The 14,543-nt window shown below is 45.3% G+C and overlaps 1 protein-coding gene across 1 annotated transcript in view; it reads right to left on the minus strand.

The window, feature by feature from the left end:
* FUT10 (fucosyltransferase 10) overlaps positions 1-14,301 on the minus strand; it is a 74,296-nt gene extending 59,995 nt beyond the window's left edge. The window contains exons 1-2 of the mRNA XM_043893586.1: positions 14,149-14,301; positions 7,003-7,356 (exon numbers count right to left, since the gene is read on the minus strand). Coding sequence (XP_043749521.1) covers positions 7,003-7,083 — 81 coding nt within the window. The 5' untranslated portion in view covers positions 7,084-7,356; positions 14,149-14,301. The remainder of the gene's footprint in view (positions 1-7,002; positions 7,357-14,148) is intronic.
* Positions 14,302-14,543: the final 242 nt, after the last annotated feature.

The following is a 14,543-nucleotide window of genomic DNA, read 5'->3' on the forward strand; positions in this document are numbered from 1 at the left end:
CCTGCTCTGCCCCCTAAAGTCTTCCTTTCAGCATGTGGAGTCCCCTCAAAAAATAAAGAAAATTAAGGTGTCAGAAGGGCTACGTTCCTTTCAGGAAACAGGCGGGAAATTCATTGCTTGGTTTTCTTTCAGTGGCACCCGCAGTTCTTGGCTCGTGGCCCCGTTCCTCCACCTTTGGAATCAGAAATGTTGCCTCTTGGGACTTCCCTGGCAGTACACTGGTTGGGCCTCTGTGCTTCCCCTGCAGGGAGTACGGGTTTGAGCTCTGGTCGGGGAATAAGGACCCCACATGCCTCACAGCATGGCCAAAATAAATAATACACTTTTTTAAATTAAAAAAAAAAAAAAGACATGCTGCATCTCTCTGACCCTTCTTCTGTCATGTCACTCTCTGACCACAGCCGGGAAAGTCTTCTCTGTTAAGGACTCCTGTGGTCCCACCAGGCCTGCACACGCGATTCAGGGCTGTCTCCTGACCTCCAGGCGTGCCACTGTCATCTTACGTACAAGGTCCCTTTTGACAAGTAAAATAACACATCACAGTTTCTGGGGCTGAGGGTAGAGACACAGCCTCCAAACTATCTACCAACAAGGACACGCCTCTCTACTAAACACTTAACAGATACATCTCTCCTCCATTTTGTAGGCATATACAGAATCCAGAAGTGGTTGTGTCTCTTCATGAAACCTGCAAGAGCCAGGGCTATTATCTGGCAAAGGCTGGAGATTACATTTTGGGGAAAGTGAATGATAAAAACCCTATTGGTTTCCTTTTAGTACAATTATAGGCATCATAGGGCTTCCCTTGTGGCTGAGCTGGTAAAGAATCCACCTGCAATGCAGGAGACCCTGGTTCGATTCCTGGGTTGGGAAGATCCTCTGGAGAAGGGAAGGGCTACCCACTCCAGAATTATGGCCTGGAGAATTCTGGCCTGGAGAATTCCATGGACTGTATAGTTCATGGGGTCCCAAAGAGTTGGATGCAACTGAGTGACTTTCACTTTCACTTTTCAAAGTGTCATAACATGGGTCTTATGTTTGTAAAAATATCCACCATGGCATGGAGATGGCCTAAGTACTGGGCTCCTTCTCACTTAAAACTCTGTCCATGGAATTTTCCAGGCAAGAATACTGGAGTGGGTCATCATTTCCTGCTCCAGAAAATCTTCCTGACCCACGGATGGAACCCACGTCACTTACATCTCCTGCATGGGCAGACAGATTCTTTACCACTAGTGCCACCTTGGAAGTCCAATAATATTCACCATGGCATGGAGATGGCATAGTACTTGGCTCCTTCTCACTTAAAACCATGTTTTTTATGTATTTCAAGACAGTCTGGGGACTTCCCTGGGGTCCAGTGGCTAAGACTCCATGCTCCCAAGGCAAGGGCCCAGGTTCCATCCCTGGTCAGGGAACTAGATCCCACAGACCACAACTAAAGCTCCCACATGCCAAAACAAAGATCGAAGGTCTCATGTGCCACAACTACTAACAAGACTTGGTACAGCTTCCCTGATGGCTCAGGGGTAAAGAACCCGCCTGCCAATGCAGGAAACATAGGAGATGTAGGTTCCATCCCTGGGTCAGGAAGATCCCCTGGAGAAGGAAATAGCAACCCACTCCAGTATTCTTGCCTGGGAAATTCCATGGACAGAGAAGCCTGGTGGGCTACAGTCCATGGGGTCGCAAAGAGTTGGACACTACTGAGCACATACATTCACGTTCACAGCCAAATAAGTAAATTTAAAAGAGACAGAGAGTCTGGGTTCTGGAGAACAAGGCCATCAATCAAAGTAATCTGGAGGGCAGGGTGGGCAAGAGTAAAATCAGAGGCAAAATTCCTGCCATTTCATCAAACTTTAAGGTTTGATATTCAGATGGCAAACAAATGTAATACATTACAAAAAAATGTAATGTATTTCTAACATATTACAAAATATGGTAGAAAGAGCAGTATAAAAGTAGGGGCTGGTCTGCACCATATATAACAAAACATTAACAGTCAGACTGTGCAAAGAATAAAGCAGTTAAAAGAAGACATATTTACATGTATTGACTGTTATGTATTAGTCACTGTATGTATTGACTGTTATGTATTAGTCACTGTATGTATTGACTGTTATGTATTAGTCACTGTATTAACTGCATGTATTAACATGTATTAACTGTATGTATTAGTCACTGTATGTATTGACTGTTATGTATTAGTCACTGTATGTATTAGTCACTGTATGTATTAACTGCATGTATTAACATGTATTAACTATATGCATTAGTCACTGTATGTATTGACTGTTATGTATTAGTCACTGTATGTATTAACTGTATGTATTAGTCACTGTATATATTGACTGTTATGTATTAGTCATTGTATGTATTAACTGCATGTATTAACTGTATGTATTAGTCACTGTATGCATTAACTGCATGTATTAACATGTGTTAACTGTATGTATTAGTCACTGTATGTATTAACTGTGTGTGTTAACATGTATTAACTGTATGTATTAGTCACTGTATGTATTAACTGTATGTATTAGTCACTGTATGTATTAACTCTATGTATTAACTGTATGTATTAACTGTATGTATTAACATGTACTAACTGTTTCACCTGTCAACAGAGGAGACTACCCGTTGGCCCTCAGGCCCCACTCTCAGCAGCCAAGGGCGGTGTCTTCTTTATGCATTTGCTACCTTTGGTGTCAGAAAAGGGCCCCTACCCACTGACATGATGGAAGGTCTGTAACTCCCTGGGGAGGGTCTGTAATGTTCACTGGATTCTCTGAGGGGTCCAAGGCCAAAAAAACTATTAAGAGCAACTTGGCAAAAAGCCACACAGTATTCCAAAAGGAGGAAAGAATTCTATTAGCCTTGAAGAAAGCATGGATCATTTGTGACACTAAAGTCATCATTAGAACAGTACAACTGTCACTGAAAACTAAAAACCCTTGCCAACAGCGTCCGCAGCACTTTTATGATGACATAATAAGGTGGCTGGGCTTTCCTGCTGGCTCAGATGGTAAGGAATCCACCTGCAGTGCGGGAGCTCTGGGTTCGCTCCCTGGGGTAGGACGATCCCCTGGAGGAGGGCATGGCAACCCACTCCGGTAGTCTTGCCTGGAGAACCCCACGGACAGAGGAGCCTGGTGGGCTACAGTCCATGGGGTCACAAAGAGCCGGACATGACTGAGTGACTCAGCACAGCTCAGCAAGGAGACGGCTACTCCCCAGAGCTCGATGGAATGGTGCTGACTTTAGCCACAAATGCTCTACATTTTCACCCAACCTTTCCCTGCAAATGTACAACCAGCGACTTTAAAGAATCACATTGAGAAAGTCGTGGGTATAACTTCGAAGATAAATTTTGCTCCACATTTCTGATCAACATCTACTGTGCAAGGCATAAGGTCATATCCAAATAACAGGGATTGCTTTAAGGAGAGATTGTCCTACCAAACAGCTTTTTAAAAAGTGCTTAGCCTCAGACATCAGTAACAGGTGGTAGGAAATACGGGGCACAGAGGAACATATTAAACAAAACCATGAGGAGAAAATCAGCCAAATCCAAGATCTGGGAAATTCAAAATGACAAATGACCTAGTTTCTTCCACAAACCCTTGACATGGAATAAAATGTGAGGCGGAAGAAACTTTTATAGAAAAAAAATCCACAAAACTTAAGATAAATTCAAAATGTGGATTTGTTTTATTCCAGAGTCAAATCAACCCGATAAAAGTATTTTTGAGATAACTGGGGAAAATTTAACATGGCCTGAGACATAGATGGCCCTGAGTAATATTAATTTTGCTGAGCATGACAACAGTCATATGGTTATACTAAATTTAAAGTTCCCATCTGTTAGAGCGGCGGTTCCCCAACCTTTCTGGCACCTGGGACCGATTTCATGGAAGACAATTTTTCCACGGACTGGGGGAAGGAAACCAGGGGGAGGATGGTTTAGGGATGATTCAAGCACATTACATTTCGCGTGCACTTTAAATCTATTATTATTTCATCAGCTCCACCCCAGATCATCAGGCATTAGATCTTGGACACTGGGGGCCCCTGTGTTAGAGAATCACATTAAAGAAAGTCCAAGTGAAATAATATGTCTTAGATTTGCTGTAAAATGATTTCATCAGTTATTTGTGAAACTGAAAGGTATATAAAATTCAAAAAAAAAAAAGATACCATACACCCAAAGAATCTACAGATACTATATACAAAATATAGTTAAATGTGAATCAAAAACAGTGTCTCAGATGACTTCCTCCAGAGAACCAGGATGTTTTAGTTTAACTGTAGGTCAATGAAACATTTTCAAGTTTAGACTATTAATCACGTTATAAGATCTGTTATGGGTTGAACTGTGCCCCCTCCTCCGCCCCCCTGGCCAAATTCACATGTTGAAGCCCTATCCCCTCCCATCTCAGAATGTGACTGAACTAGGAGACGGGGTCTTTAAAGAGGCAATTAAGTTAAGACGAGGTCATCAGAGTGGGCCCTAATCCAATATGACTGGTGTCCTTATAAAAAGAGGAGACGGAGACGCATGGAAGTATAGGAAGAGGACTGTGTGGAGACAGAGGGAGAAGACAGCCATCCACAAGGCCAAGGAGGAAGCCTCAGAGCAACAACCCTGCTTGCTAACACCTTGACCTTGGACTTCTAGCCTCCACAACTGTGAGAAAATAAATTCCTATTGTGTAATCACCCAACCCAATCTTTGGTATTTTATATACGGCAGCCCTAGCAAACTAATACAGGATTCATGACATGATCTTTTTGTTGTTGTTTAGCCTTCCTTTTCCCTACCTACGTGGCAAATTATTTCATCTTGCCTAGCCTACAAGTCAGTGAAAACAGGAACGGTCCTAAATGTGGAGCTCTCTACCGAGGTCACAGGTGTAAAGCCTTGTACCAAGGACACAGATGTGGACCCCTGCACCAAGGTCATCTCTGGAACTGATTAAGCACCATAGCAATCGTTGCCATGAGCCTCCCTGACCTTATATTAGGTAAAAATACCTACCCTCTAGCATCCTAACCAATCATCTCATGTTACCCTTCCAGCAGGAATTTTCTCTGTCTTGAGGCTACAAAAATTGGCTGTTCTGTGCTATGCTTAGTCGCTCAGTCATGTCCAACTCTTTGCAACCCCAAGGACTGTAGCCTGCCGGGCTCCTCTGCCCCTGGAGATTCTCCAGGGAAGAGTACCAAAGTGGGTTGCCATGCCCTCCTCCAGGGGATCTTGCCACCCCAGGGATCTAACCCAGGTCTCCCACATTGCAGAGACCACAAAAGGGGTCGGCTCTCCCTTGAACCTGCCCACTGTTCTTTTTTTTTTTTTTTTTTCTGCCCACTGTTCTAACAGCGTCTCCCACCCTAGTAAACTCTGTTCTCCTCTCATTCTGCCTCGTGTCTGGAAATTCTTTTCCAACCTGTGCACAGACTATGACACTAAATATACAGGCATTATATTTGTTCATTTTATGGTGTTCAAATAAAAAAGTATAACAGCAACGGTGAACAATGAAGCATTCAATGTATCCATGAGGACTGGGTAACATCCCAAATCAGACCACCGATGGCAAACTGCGATCAAGATCCAGGCAAAGGTTCAGCTCCAGGAAACACACTACCTCTTCTAGTCTGGAAACTTACGAGATAACAGGCCTACCAAAAGCATGGTAATTTATTCTGACATCAAAGGCAAAATTCTTAACTTGTACACTGGCATTCCTCAAGCCTGGAAAAGAGGTCAAATGTCGAGTAAGATCAAAGCTTTCTCATAATTTCCCACAGAATGAAGCAGAAAACTGCAGCCTTTCCAGCTCAAGCAGGTCCTGGATCCTTACCTCCAAGAGAGACACAATGACAGCCAGGGGTCTGCTCTGACCAGAATCTCAACCTGGCAGCGGAAGGTGGTGGAAACAGCACAGGACTGCCTGCCAAAGTGTTGGTATAAGCATTCGTTCATTCCGTCCTAAGCAAGGAGAAGGGCAATCCTCCAGAATAAAATGCCCAGAGGACACCTTCGTCTCCATAGGGCCTGCATGTGAACTACTCACATCCGCAGGTAATCTTTAAAAGTCCTTTTGGATTTTGAAACGGACAGCAGGGACGCAAGTAGGGGGCTAAAAAATCTGAACTCATATTTATACTTTTACCCTCACTGTGAAATTTTTATTTCACTTTGAAATCAGCAAATGAAGTTCAGAAGAACCAACTATATGAGATAAACGGGAGGACTGAAGAAGTGCTTCAGTTCACTCACCCTACCACCGACAAATTTACTAATGCCGCTGTCTATGTTCTGCAGAACAAACTAGCTTGTCCTCTAAATAGTCACTGCTTCTTCAAGAATGGGATCTTTCAGAAGGGGTCATGACTTGGGAGGAAGTCATCCAAGCTAAACCTTCATCTGGATCTTAGTTGCAGTTTGCCATCAGTAGTACAATTTGGGCTGTTACCCAGTTCTCATGGTTACACTGAGGGCTTCTTTGTTCAGAGTTGTCTTGAGCCAACAAGACAGACAGGGCTCTACTAGAACCAGGACTCAGGGATTTCCCCGGTGGTCCAGTGGCTAAGATTTCACCTTCCTATGCAGAGGGTGTGGGTTCGATCCCTGGTCAAGACGCTGAGATCCCACACACCTAGTGGCCAAAAAGCCAAAACATAAAACAGAAACAATATTGCAACAAATTCAATAAAGACTTTAAAAATGGTCCACATCCAAAAAATTTTAAAACTAGGATCCTGCGAGAGTCACAAATTGATGTCCCAACTCACTGATCTTGTTTCTACCTACCACATCCACTCACTAAACCTCAATATCATATGTTTAAAAGAAGAAAGTATTCTCCTTGCCTTAGAGAGAACATCCTGACCTTGAGAGATGAAGCAAAAAGTAAAGTCCTTGGCGAGCATGGGATGGGGGTGGGGGCAGGGGCAGAGGCCCAAGAATCAACACTACATGACCCAAGCTCTTGGTACCTGGAGTGTGATGAGCAGAAAGACGGCAGCCATGACGCACAGGCAAGATGCCAGCAGCTTCCCCCTCTGAATCCGCACCATGCTGCCCTGCCCTGGGTGACTGACAGAGGGCGAGCCTGGTTACCAGGTGTTCCCGAGTCGGCCCGCAGACCAAGACGACTTCACGTGGAGGAACCATCTGCGTGCCAATTTCCCCCACTGCCATTCCTGCTGGGACCCGGGCTCCATGAAGGACTGAGATGTGAGGTTCTGAGGGCGCCTGGCCTGGCATTGAAAGGGAACAGCATGCAGTCTTCTTAAGCTATCATCAGAGCAGCTGGGGATTCTTTAAACCGGAAGGCATCCAAAAAATATCTGTAACAAATGAACAACAGTTTGGCCTTAGCACAGGAGATTTCATTAATGCAGACTTGCAGGGCTGCAGTATAGAAACGAAAGGCTTTAAAACTAAAGGGAAACTTTGGGATCATGTAGACCTAACACTTCACTCATAGATAAGGACACCAAGACCAGAGAGGTGAAGGGTCTTGCTCAAGGTCATACAGTCCATTAGAAGAGAGTGAGAGATCGACAATCAGGTCCCAAGACTAAAATGATGCTTCCACTTAATTTTCTTTGCCATCAGACTTGAATTCCGAAAGTCACTGACATGTGATCATTTCTTTCCATCTACATTTCAAAAGAACAGACAAGTGGAGCAGAAATAGCCGGGACTGTCCCCTCAGTTTGTTAAAAATTAGGGAAAGAACAAAAGTTTCAGGCTTTGCCCAGAAATGGCAAATGATTGACTGACCTCTGTTCCCGCCAGGGAAAACCACTTCGGCCACAACATAAGGAATTTAGATTACTGCTTTATTTGCTTAGTCTTTTGCAACAAGTGCACTAAAGCAGTGGATTGTGTGGACTGTGGGTCCCCTGGATGTCTTGAAATAAGGTGTCCATCTATCTGAAATGGATGGTCTTTTGCAAAAACTTTTCAAATGAACTAAATAGTCCCACAGAATGCCTCTTATTCCTGTGGTTCCCTGAAGTCAAACAAGCTGAGCAAACCACACTGTCGAGTTCAGAGGAGAGCAAGGATCACCATTTCAGAGGAAGGTGGTGCTCCAAGAGCCTGGTCCTAAGATCTGACTGTACACCTCTCAGATATGGAACTGAAGATCCAATGAGAAATACAAAAGTGATGCAGAATTCTGCTTTAAAACCTTGATTTTAAAGGTGTGCTCCCTTCTCTTGCATCTACCTTGGTCAAAACTCTTAAGTCCAGGCTATTTCTTCCCCTCAGCAACAAAATGACTCTTGGTCTCAGAGATAGCCAAAAGCTCATTTTTTTTTTTCATCCACGGAAGTCTTACAATCCACAGGGTATAAGAAAACAGATTCTAGTCAGTCTGCCAGGATTCAAATCTCAACTCCTCAGGCTGTCCGTGATTCCACAATTCAATTTCCAAAATATAGGTCACAGAGGTGCCCAATCAGAGAGATACTGTGAGAATTCTATGAGATAAAATTGGTAAAACACTTTTTTCAGAGCCTGACACAAAAGAAGCATCTGATAAACGTTTGCTCTTATTCTCACTCTGGGCTTCCCTCGTGGCTCAGCTGGTAAACCATCCGCCTGCAACGCAGGAGACACGGGTGCCATCCCTGGGTCGGGAAGATCCCATCCCTGGGTTGGAGAAGGAAATGGCAACCCACTGCAGTATTCTTGCCTGGAGAATTCCATGGGACAGAGGAGCCATGGAACACAGGGCTACAGTCCACTGGGGCACAAAAGATTCAGAGAAAAATGAGCAACTAACACTTTCACTTTTTCACAAATTATGCCAGAAGAATTTAAGGTTACAAAAATCCCTTCCATCCAAAGAATCTCAGTAGAGGTCATAGTCCCCAAACCAGGAGTACAGAGAACAGTCTCGAGGACTGAGCTGTGGGTAAATACTCAGCATTAAAGAACAGAATGAGCTGGGGTGGATGGTCTGATGATTTCGAGCAGGCAGCAGCCAACCAGGCCTTGGGGCACATCAATCTAACTTACATACAGCACGAGTTACCCGGGAGTTTGTCATCAAATCAGCGGTTTCCCGACGGCGGGGACAGATGGACCTGCAGAGAGCACCCTGAAGGCTGACAAGCTCCAAGACAAAGGGGCCCCAAGAAGAAAGTTCCCTTCTGTTTCCTCATTGCTCTCAGGGTGAATTTCAGACCCTCACTTCTAAGAGAGCACCCCAGAACACCCCTTCCCAGGCTGCGGCAGTGTGTGTTTGCTCAACCAGGTCGATCACAGCCGAAGTGGACTCACTAACCGACCCCCTTGACCCAAGCGCTGAGCCCTGAGATGCATCACTGGGCCGTGCACACGGTTCATCTGCTGCCCGGAGAGGGGTCTGGAGCTGAGAGTCACCACCGCATAATCCTGCAAGGGCTGTCCAGTCAAAAGCAGCAACACTTTCAGTCCAAAATAATTTCCATGGTCTCTGCTTTATGTTGAATTAAAATGGAGAGGAGGGACACTGGACATCTTAGTGAATTAGCAGCCTGAGGATGCCAGCTTCCCACACGGCCCCAGCCATGCAGCGCCAGTCCCTGCTGTGGGTCAAGGGTCTCAGCCATGGGACCCAGGTGATTTCCACCCTGTGGTCCCGAGTGGAAAATGAGAAGCCAACCCTGGGTGACACCCACCAGGGAGCTCTGGGAAGTCTCAGATCCTCTCTCCTCTAGTAACTGGTGAGTCATTTGGGTTCATAGTGGAGTGAAGTCTCTCAGTTGTGTCCGACTCTTTGTGATCCCATGGACTGTAGCCCACCAGGCTCCTCTGTCCACGGGATTTTCCAGGCAAGAATGCTGGAGTGGGTTGCCATTTCCTTCTCCAGGGGATCTTCCCAACCCAGGGATCAAACCCAGGTCTCCCACATTGTATGCAGATGCTTTACCATCTGAGCCACCAGGGAAGTCATTGGGTTAATAACTGACTCTTAACTGAGTTTGAGGTTATGCCAGGGAGAGTCTTTTGAAGGAATATGTCTAATTACCAGACACGTTATTCACACCAGGGTGTCATTTCTCAAACGAAAACATTCCAAGATGTTTTCATTTCATAATGTATAAAATTCTCGGAGCATCCCTTAAGTAGGGGCTGCTCTCCTGGGAAAGAGAGATGACATGGCAGGCAGATAGGAAAGTCTAAGGGCCTCTGGACAAATTTCCAAGCAATTTTTAACTAACTGCCTTCGACTCTACTTGACCTCACCGACACTCTGCATCTATTCCTACTTGGTAACTCCAAAAGCCTGATAAGAACTTCCCCAGCAGTCCAGTGTTAAGACTGTGTTTCTAGGTCAGGTTCCATCGCTGGTTGGGGAACTAGGATCCCACATGCTTCTCAGTGTGGCAAAAAAAAAGAAAGAAAAAATATCAAAAGTCTGATGACTAGGATTTCTGACCTGCTAGCATCTCCCACTCAGCTCAGAGATGTTGTTAGAATGTAGCCTGGGTATCTCCCCTCTGATTAGAATCCATCAATGGCTTCCCAAAGAGTTCAAGATAAAGATCAAATTCATCAGCTTAGAAAACAAGAGTCTCTGGACTCTGCCCTACTTTTCCACCTTCTACCTGACAAACCCTTTGTTCTAGCTGTTCCTGGAACATAGTTTCCTGTTCTGTGCTCTGGTCCCCACCTACAACACCCAAACCTCTTTCACTACCAGAGCCATTCTGGGCATTCAAGGCTACCTGCCTGGAGAAGCCTTACTCCACCCTAGCGCCAGGTCAGAAGATGTATGACCATGCATTATGCTTGTTTCTTCATCAGTGGACAAAATGCTGGGGGAGGTTACGAAACTCTTTAAAGCTGTTTTATTGGGTGAATATAAAACTGTTGAACATTAAAAAGTTGACCAAACAAGCAAAAAAGCTGACCAGTGTTAATTTGCAGAAGGACTGTCCCCCTGGGCACCTGATGAGCATGGTGTGGTGGATCCACAGTTTCCCTTTTCATCCCATTTTCTTTATTAACACTTATTTGTGTTAATATGTTCCTCACTCTTTTTTAATGGACTGCATACTTTGTTGAGCTTTTCTTTCTTTTTTTTTTTTTTTTGGAGTGGTGCGCTGCCTTACAGATTTCTATCTGGGAAGGTCATCCTCTTGGAACCACACATTGCAGGAGAGACAGAGAATCACAAGAAAGGGATACTGGCAGCTGCTGGAATCAAGACTGGTGATTAGGGGCTTCCCTGGTGGTCCAGTGGCTGAGGTTCCATGCCCTCAGTGCAGGGGTGCCAGGCTCAGTTCCTAGTTGGGGAACTAGATCTTGCATGTGGCAACTAAAGAACTCCCATGATCCCGCATGCTGCAACTAAGAGCCAGAGCAACCGAATAAATAAAGAAATACCTTTTTTAAAAATTAAATGAAAAGACTGTGTTAATAAAAAAAGAAAGATTAATGGGAGGATAAACGTGGTGGCATGAGCGTCTTCACTCTTCTACTCCTGAGGGTGACGCCATTCTCAAATTCTTAAATTCCAGACACAAACTGAAGCACTGGGAGTATACAGTATTAACACAATCTCACTTAGTGGGTCTACTTAAACACAGAAACTAGATAAAAACAAACCCACTAAAGAACTACATAAAAAGACTGACATGAAGACCCAAATAGAAGTGTTCAAAAACAATAGGTTTTTTAAATGCAAGAGGGGGGTCCACTATTGGGAAGATTCTGTATCACACTAAGAGCTGAGCTTCTTTTTCCTTGGAAGGTGTTCTTTATAACTGTTCTTTCTCCAGGAAGGGCTTACTGGTTATTCTGTAACAATTTTCCTTCCTGGCAAAGATGGGAACTAAAATCCCTCAGCTGCTTTGATCACTCCTATAATCATGAGTGAGGAAACAATCAAATAACATGATAAAATCTGACTAATACTTCACCGGCCTAAAAACAAACAGCTGGAACAAATGATCTTCTGGGGATCTTCATCCCAAAATTAAGTTCTCTGATCTCTTGAACAGTGCCCAGGAACTCTCCATAGAAGAAAAGTCAATCAAGTAAAGAGACAGTAATTGGGACAAGCTGAGTCATCACAAACTAAAGATTTCTGGAAATATAAAACAAGAAATATTTCTATATGACAATTTAGAGTTACTTGATCTTCATTCTCCTTTTGACTAATTCAGCATTAACTTTTAAAAACTGAAATCTTATTTTCAAGTAAATAAATATCTGAAAAATACTGTAAACAAAGACGAACTTGTTTTTAATTTTTTAAAAACTCATAGTCAAGAACTCTACTACAAATGTTTATTAATAGAATACTAGTATGTGAAATAGGTACTGGATTGCTTACTGAAATCAATTCTTTTAAAAAAATATATAATTGCTTTACAATATTGTGTTAGCTTCTGCTGCACAATGAAGTCAATCAGCTACATGTATACATATACCCCCTCTCTCTGGGCCCGCTCTCCCACCTCCACCCTCTCCTACCCATCTAGGTCATCACAGAGCACCTGAAATCAACTTTTTACCTTCCAAATTTAGAAAGTATTTAAATATGGGTTGGAAATGCCTGCAAACTGAGCAATGCTTACACTTACATGAATAACATCATTGTTTGTCCAAACAATATGCTCATCTTCTGTACTTCCTAACTTTAATCCTGGTTTGAAATTTTTTTCAAATATGTTGTTTGTAAGATAAAACTTGAAAAACACTTTTTTTTTTAACCGCAGAGTGAAAGATGAGCCGTAAGAACAGTAACAGTTGAGGCTGTGTGTTTAAATTCACTGTTACACACTGCCATCTAGCAGGAAGGCAGCAAACGGAAGAGTCGCCACAGCAAGTCCAAGAAAGGGGCTGACCTAAACGACGCAGCCTCGCCAGGACCCTGCCGCGGGCTTCAGGCAGGAGAGGGAGAAAGTTCTAACCCTGAGGCTAGGCTGGTGTCTCTGCCACTTTATTGTGCAAATACCCGGGGCTGCTTATTCAAGACAGACAGGCAGGATCCAGGTCCTCCTCTGGAGACCACGTGGACCGGCGGGAGAAACAATGCCCCCGTGGTAGAGTGACGTCGCTAACACGCCCACCTGTGGCCCTGAGCGGCCGGGGCGGAGGGGGGCGGGGGGTGTCTCATCTTTAGTGAACGGAGGACGTAAAAGGAGAACAAGGTCCTGAAGACCAACTTGCCAAATTCAAAACTGCACGTAGCCCTCAACTGAAATAAACAACCCAAGTTCGGACATGCATACTACTCTCTCCGACTATCTTAGACGGCTGTGCGGAGGGGGTGAGGTGGGGTGGGGAAGGGATTCTGTTGGTGGTGTTAGGGGTTTGGAGGGGGCAGCCTGCTGGAGCCACGGCGTTAAGAAAAACCGGCATTTTACGTGGCACTTGCTACATATTATAGAATCATTGACAGAGTCCCAGAAAACGTCTTAAAATCACGCCAATGTTCTTTCCATAGCTTACATAAAATGTGTCCTATTCTGAGGATGCTAATCGGGTACCAAAATACTTAAGAAATGGCTTGCATATCGTAGGCAAAGCCTACAGTTCCGGAGTTTTCTCAGAGCATCTTCTGCCTTAAATAGGCAACGCTCTCCCCAACTGGACAGCCAGCGTCGCTCCTACTTCAGCACACAATTCTAGCAACAAGTGATGCTCGACTCAAGACAGGGAGAAGGAAGCTGTTCACAGCGCACAGAGGTGGAGTTAGGTTCTGGAGTTAGTGGGGCTGGTAAGATGGTGGCAGACGGGGAGGGATGCGAAACCTTCCTGGGGGGAAGAGGGGGTGCTGGGACGGGGTGGGGGGCGGGAACCCGCTATCACCGAGGCCCCTGCGCTTCACCTCCCTCCCGCCTGTGCTTTTCAGCAGCCAGATGGGTTTGCATCTCAGGGAGGGTCCCTGGAAAGCGCTGCCCAAGGCTTCCCAAAGCGGACGCGGACGCTTTCTCAGCGCAAAACTCCGTCTTCCTCTGAGACACACTCCCTTCTGGGCACAAAGAGGTTTCCCTAGGGCTGTGAGTTCGGCGGGCAGTGTCTCAGCTTCGGCGCGCCTCTGTAAAGACCCTTTTCGGTTCTCCGCACCGAGTCCCTGCTCCCACCAAGCCATCGCTCAAGCCAGAAAAGACTCTGAAGATGCTACTTACCGCAGCGCGGAAAAGGAGGCGCGCTCTGCCGGGTGCAGCCCCGCGGCTTTCCACTTTCGGTTCGCTTCCCAGCCGCAGCTCGAGCGAAGACTCGGAGAGGAGATTTGGGAGAAGGGATAATAACCCCGAGTGCGCCCAGGCCTGGCGATCCTGGATCCGGGTTTTCGCGCGGACGCCGCGTTTAAAAGCCTGCGGGAACCTCCTTGCCCGGGAAACACCCACCCGCCCCTCCCTTGCCTGTCCCGGGCGCTCCACCCTCTGGAAAGTTCCTGGAAGGCTCCCAAGATCCTCTTCTTTAGCAAGTTGTTGTTTTAGTCGCTAAATCGTGGCCGACTCTTTTGTGACTAGATTGTAGCCCGCCAGGCTCCTCTCGCCTTGGGATTTCCCAGGAAAGA

The sequence above is a fragment of the Cervus elaphus genome, chromosome 32, assembly GCF_910594005.1.
Source record: "Cervus elaphus chromosome 32, mCerEla1.1, whole genome shotgun sequence".
Taxonomy (NCBI): Eukaryota; Metazoa; Chordata; class Mammalia; order Artiodactyla; family Cervidae; genus Cervus; species Cervus elaphus.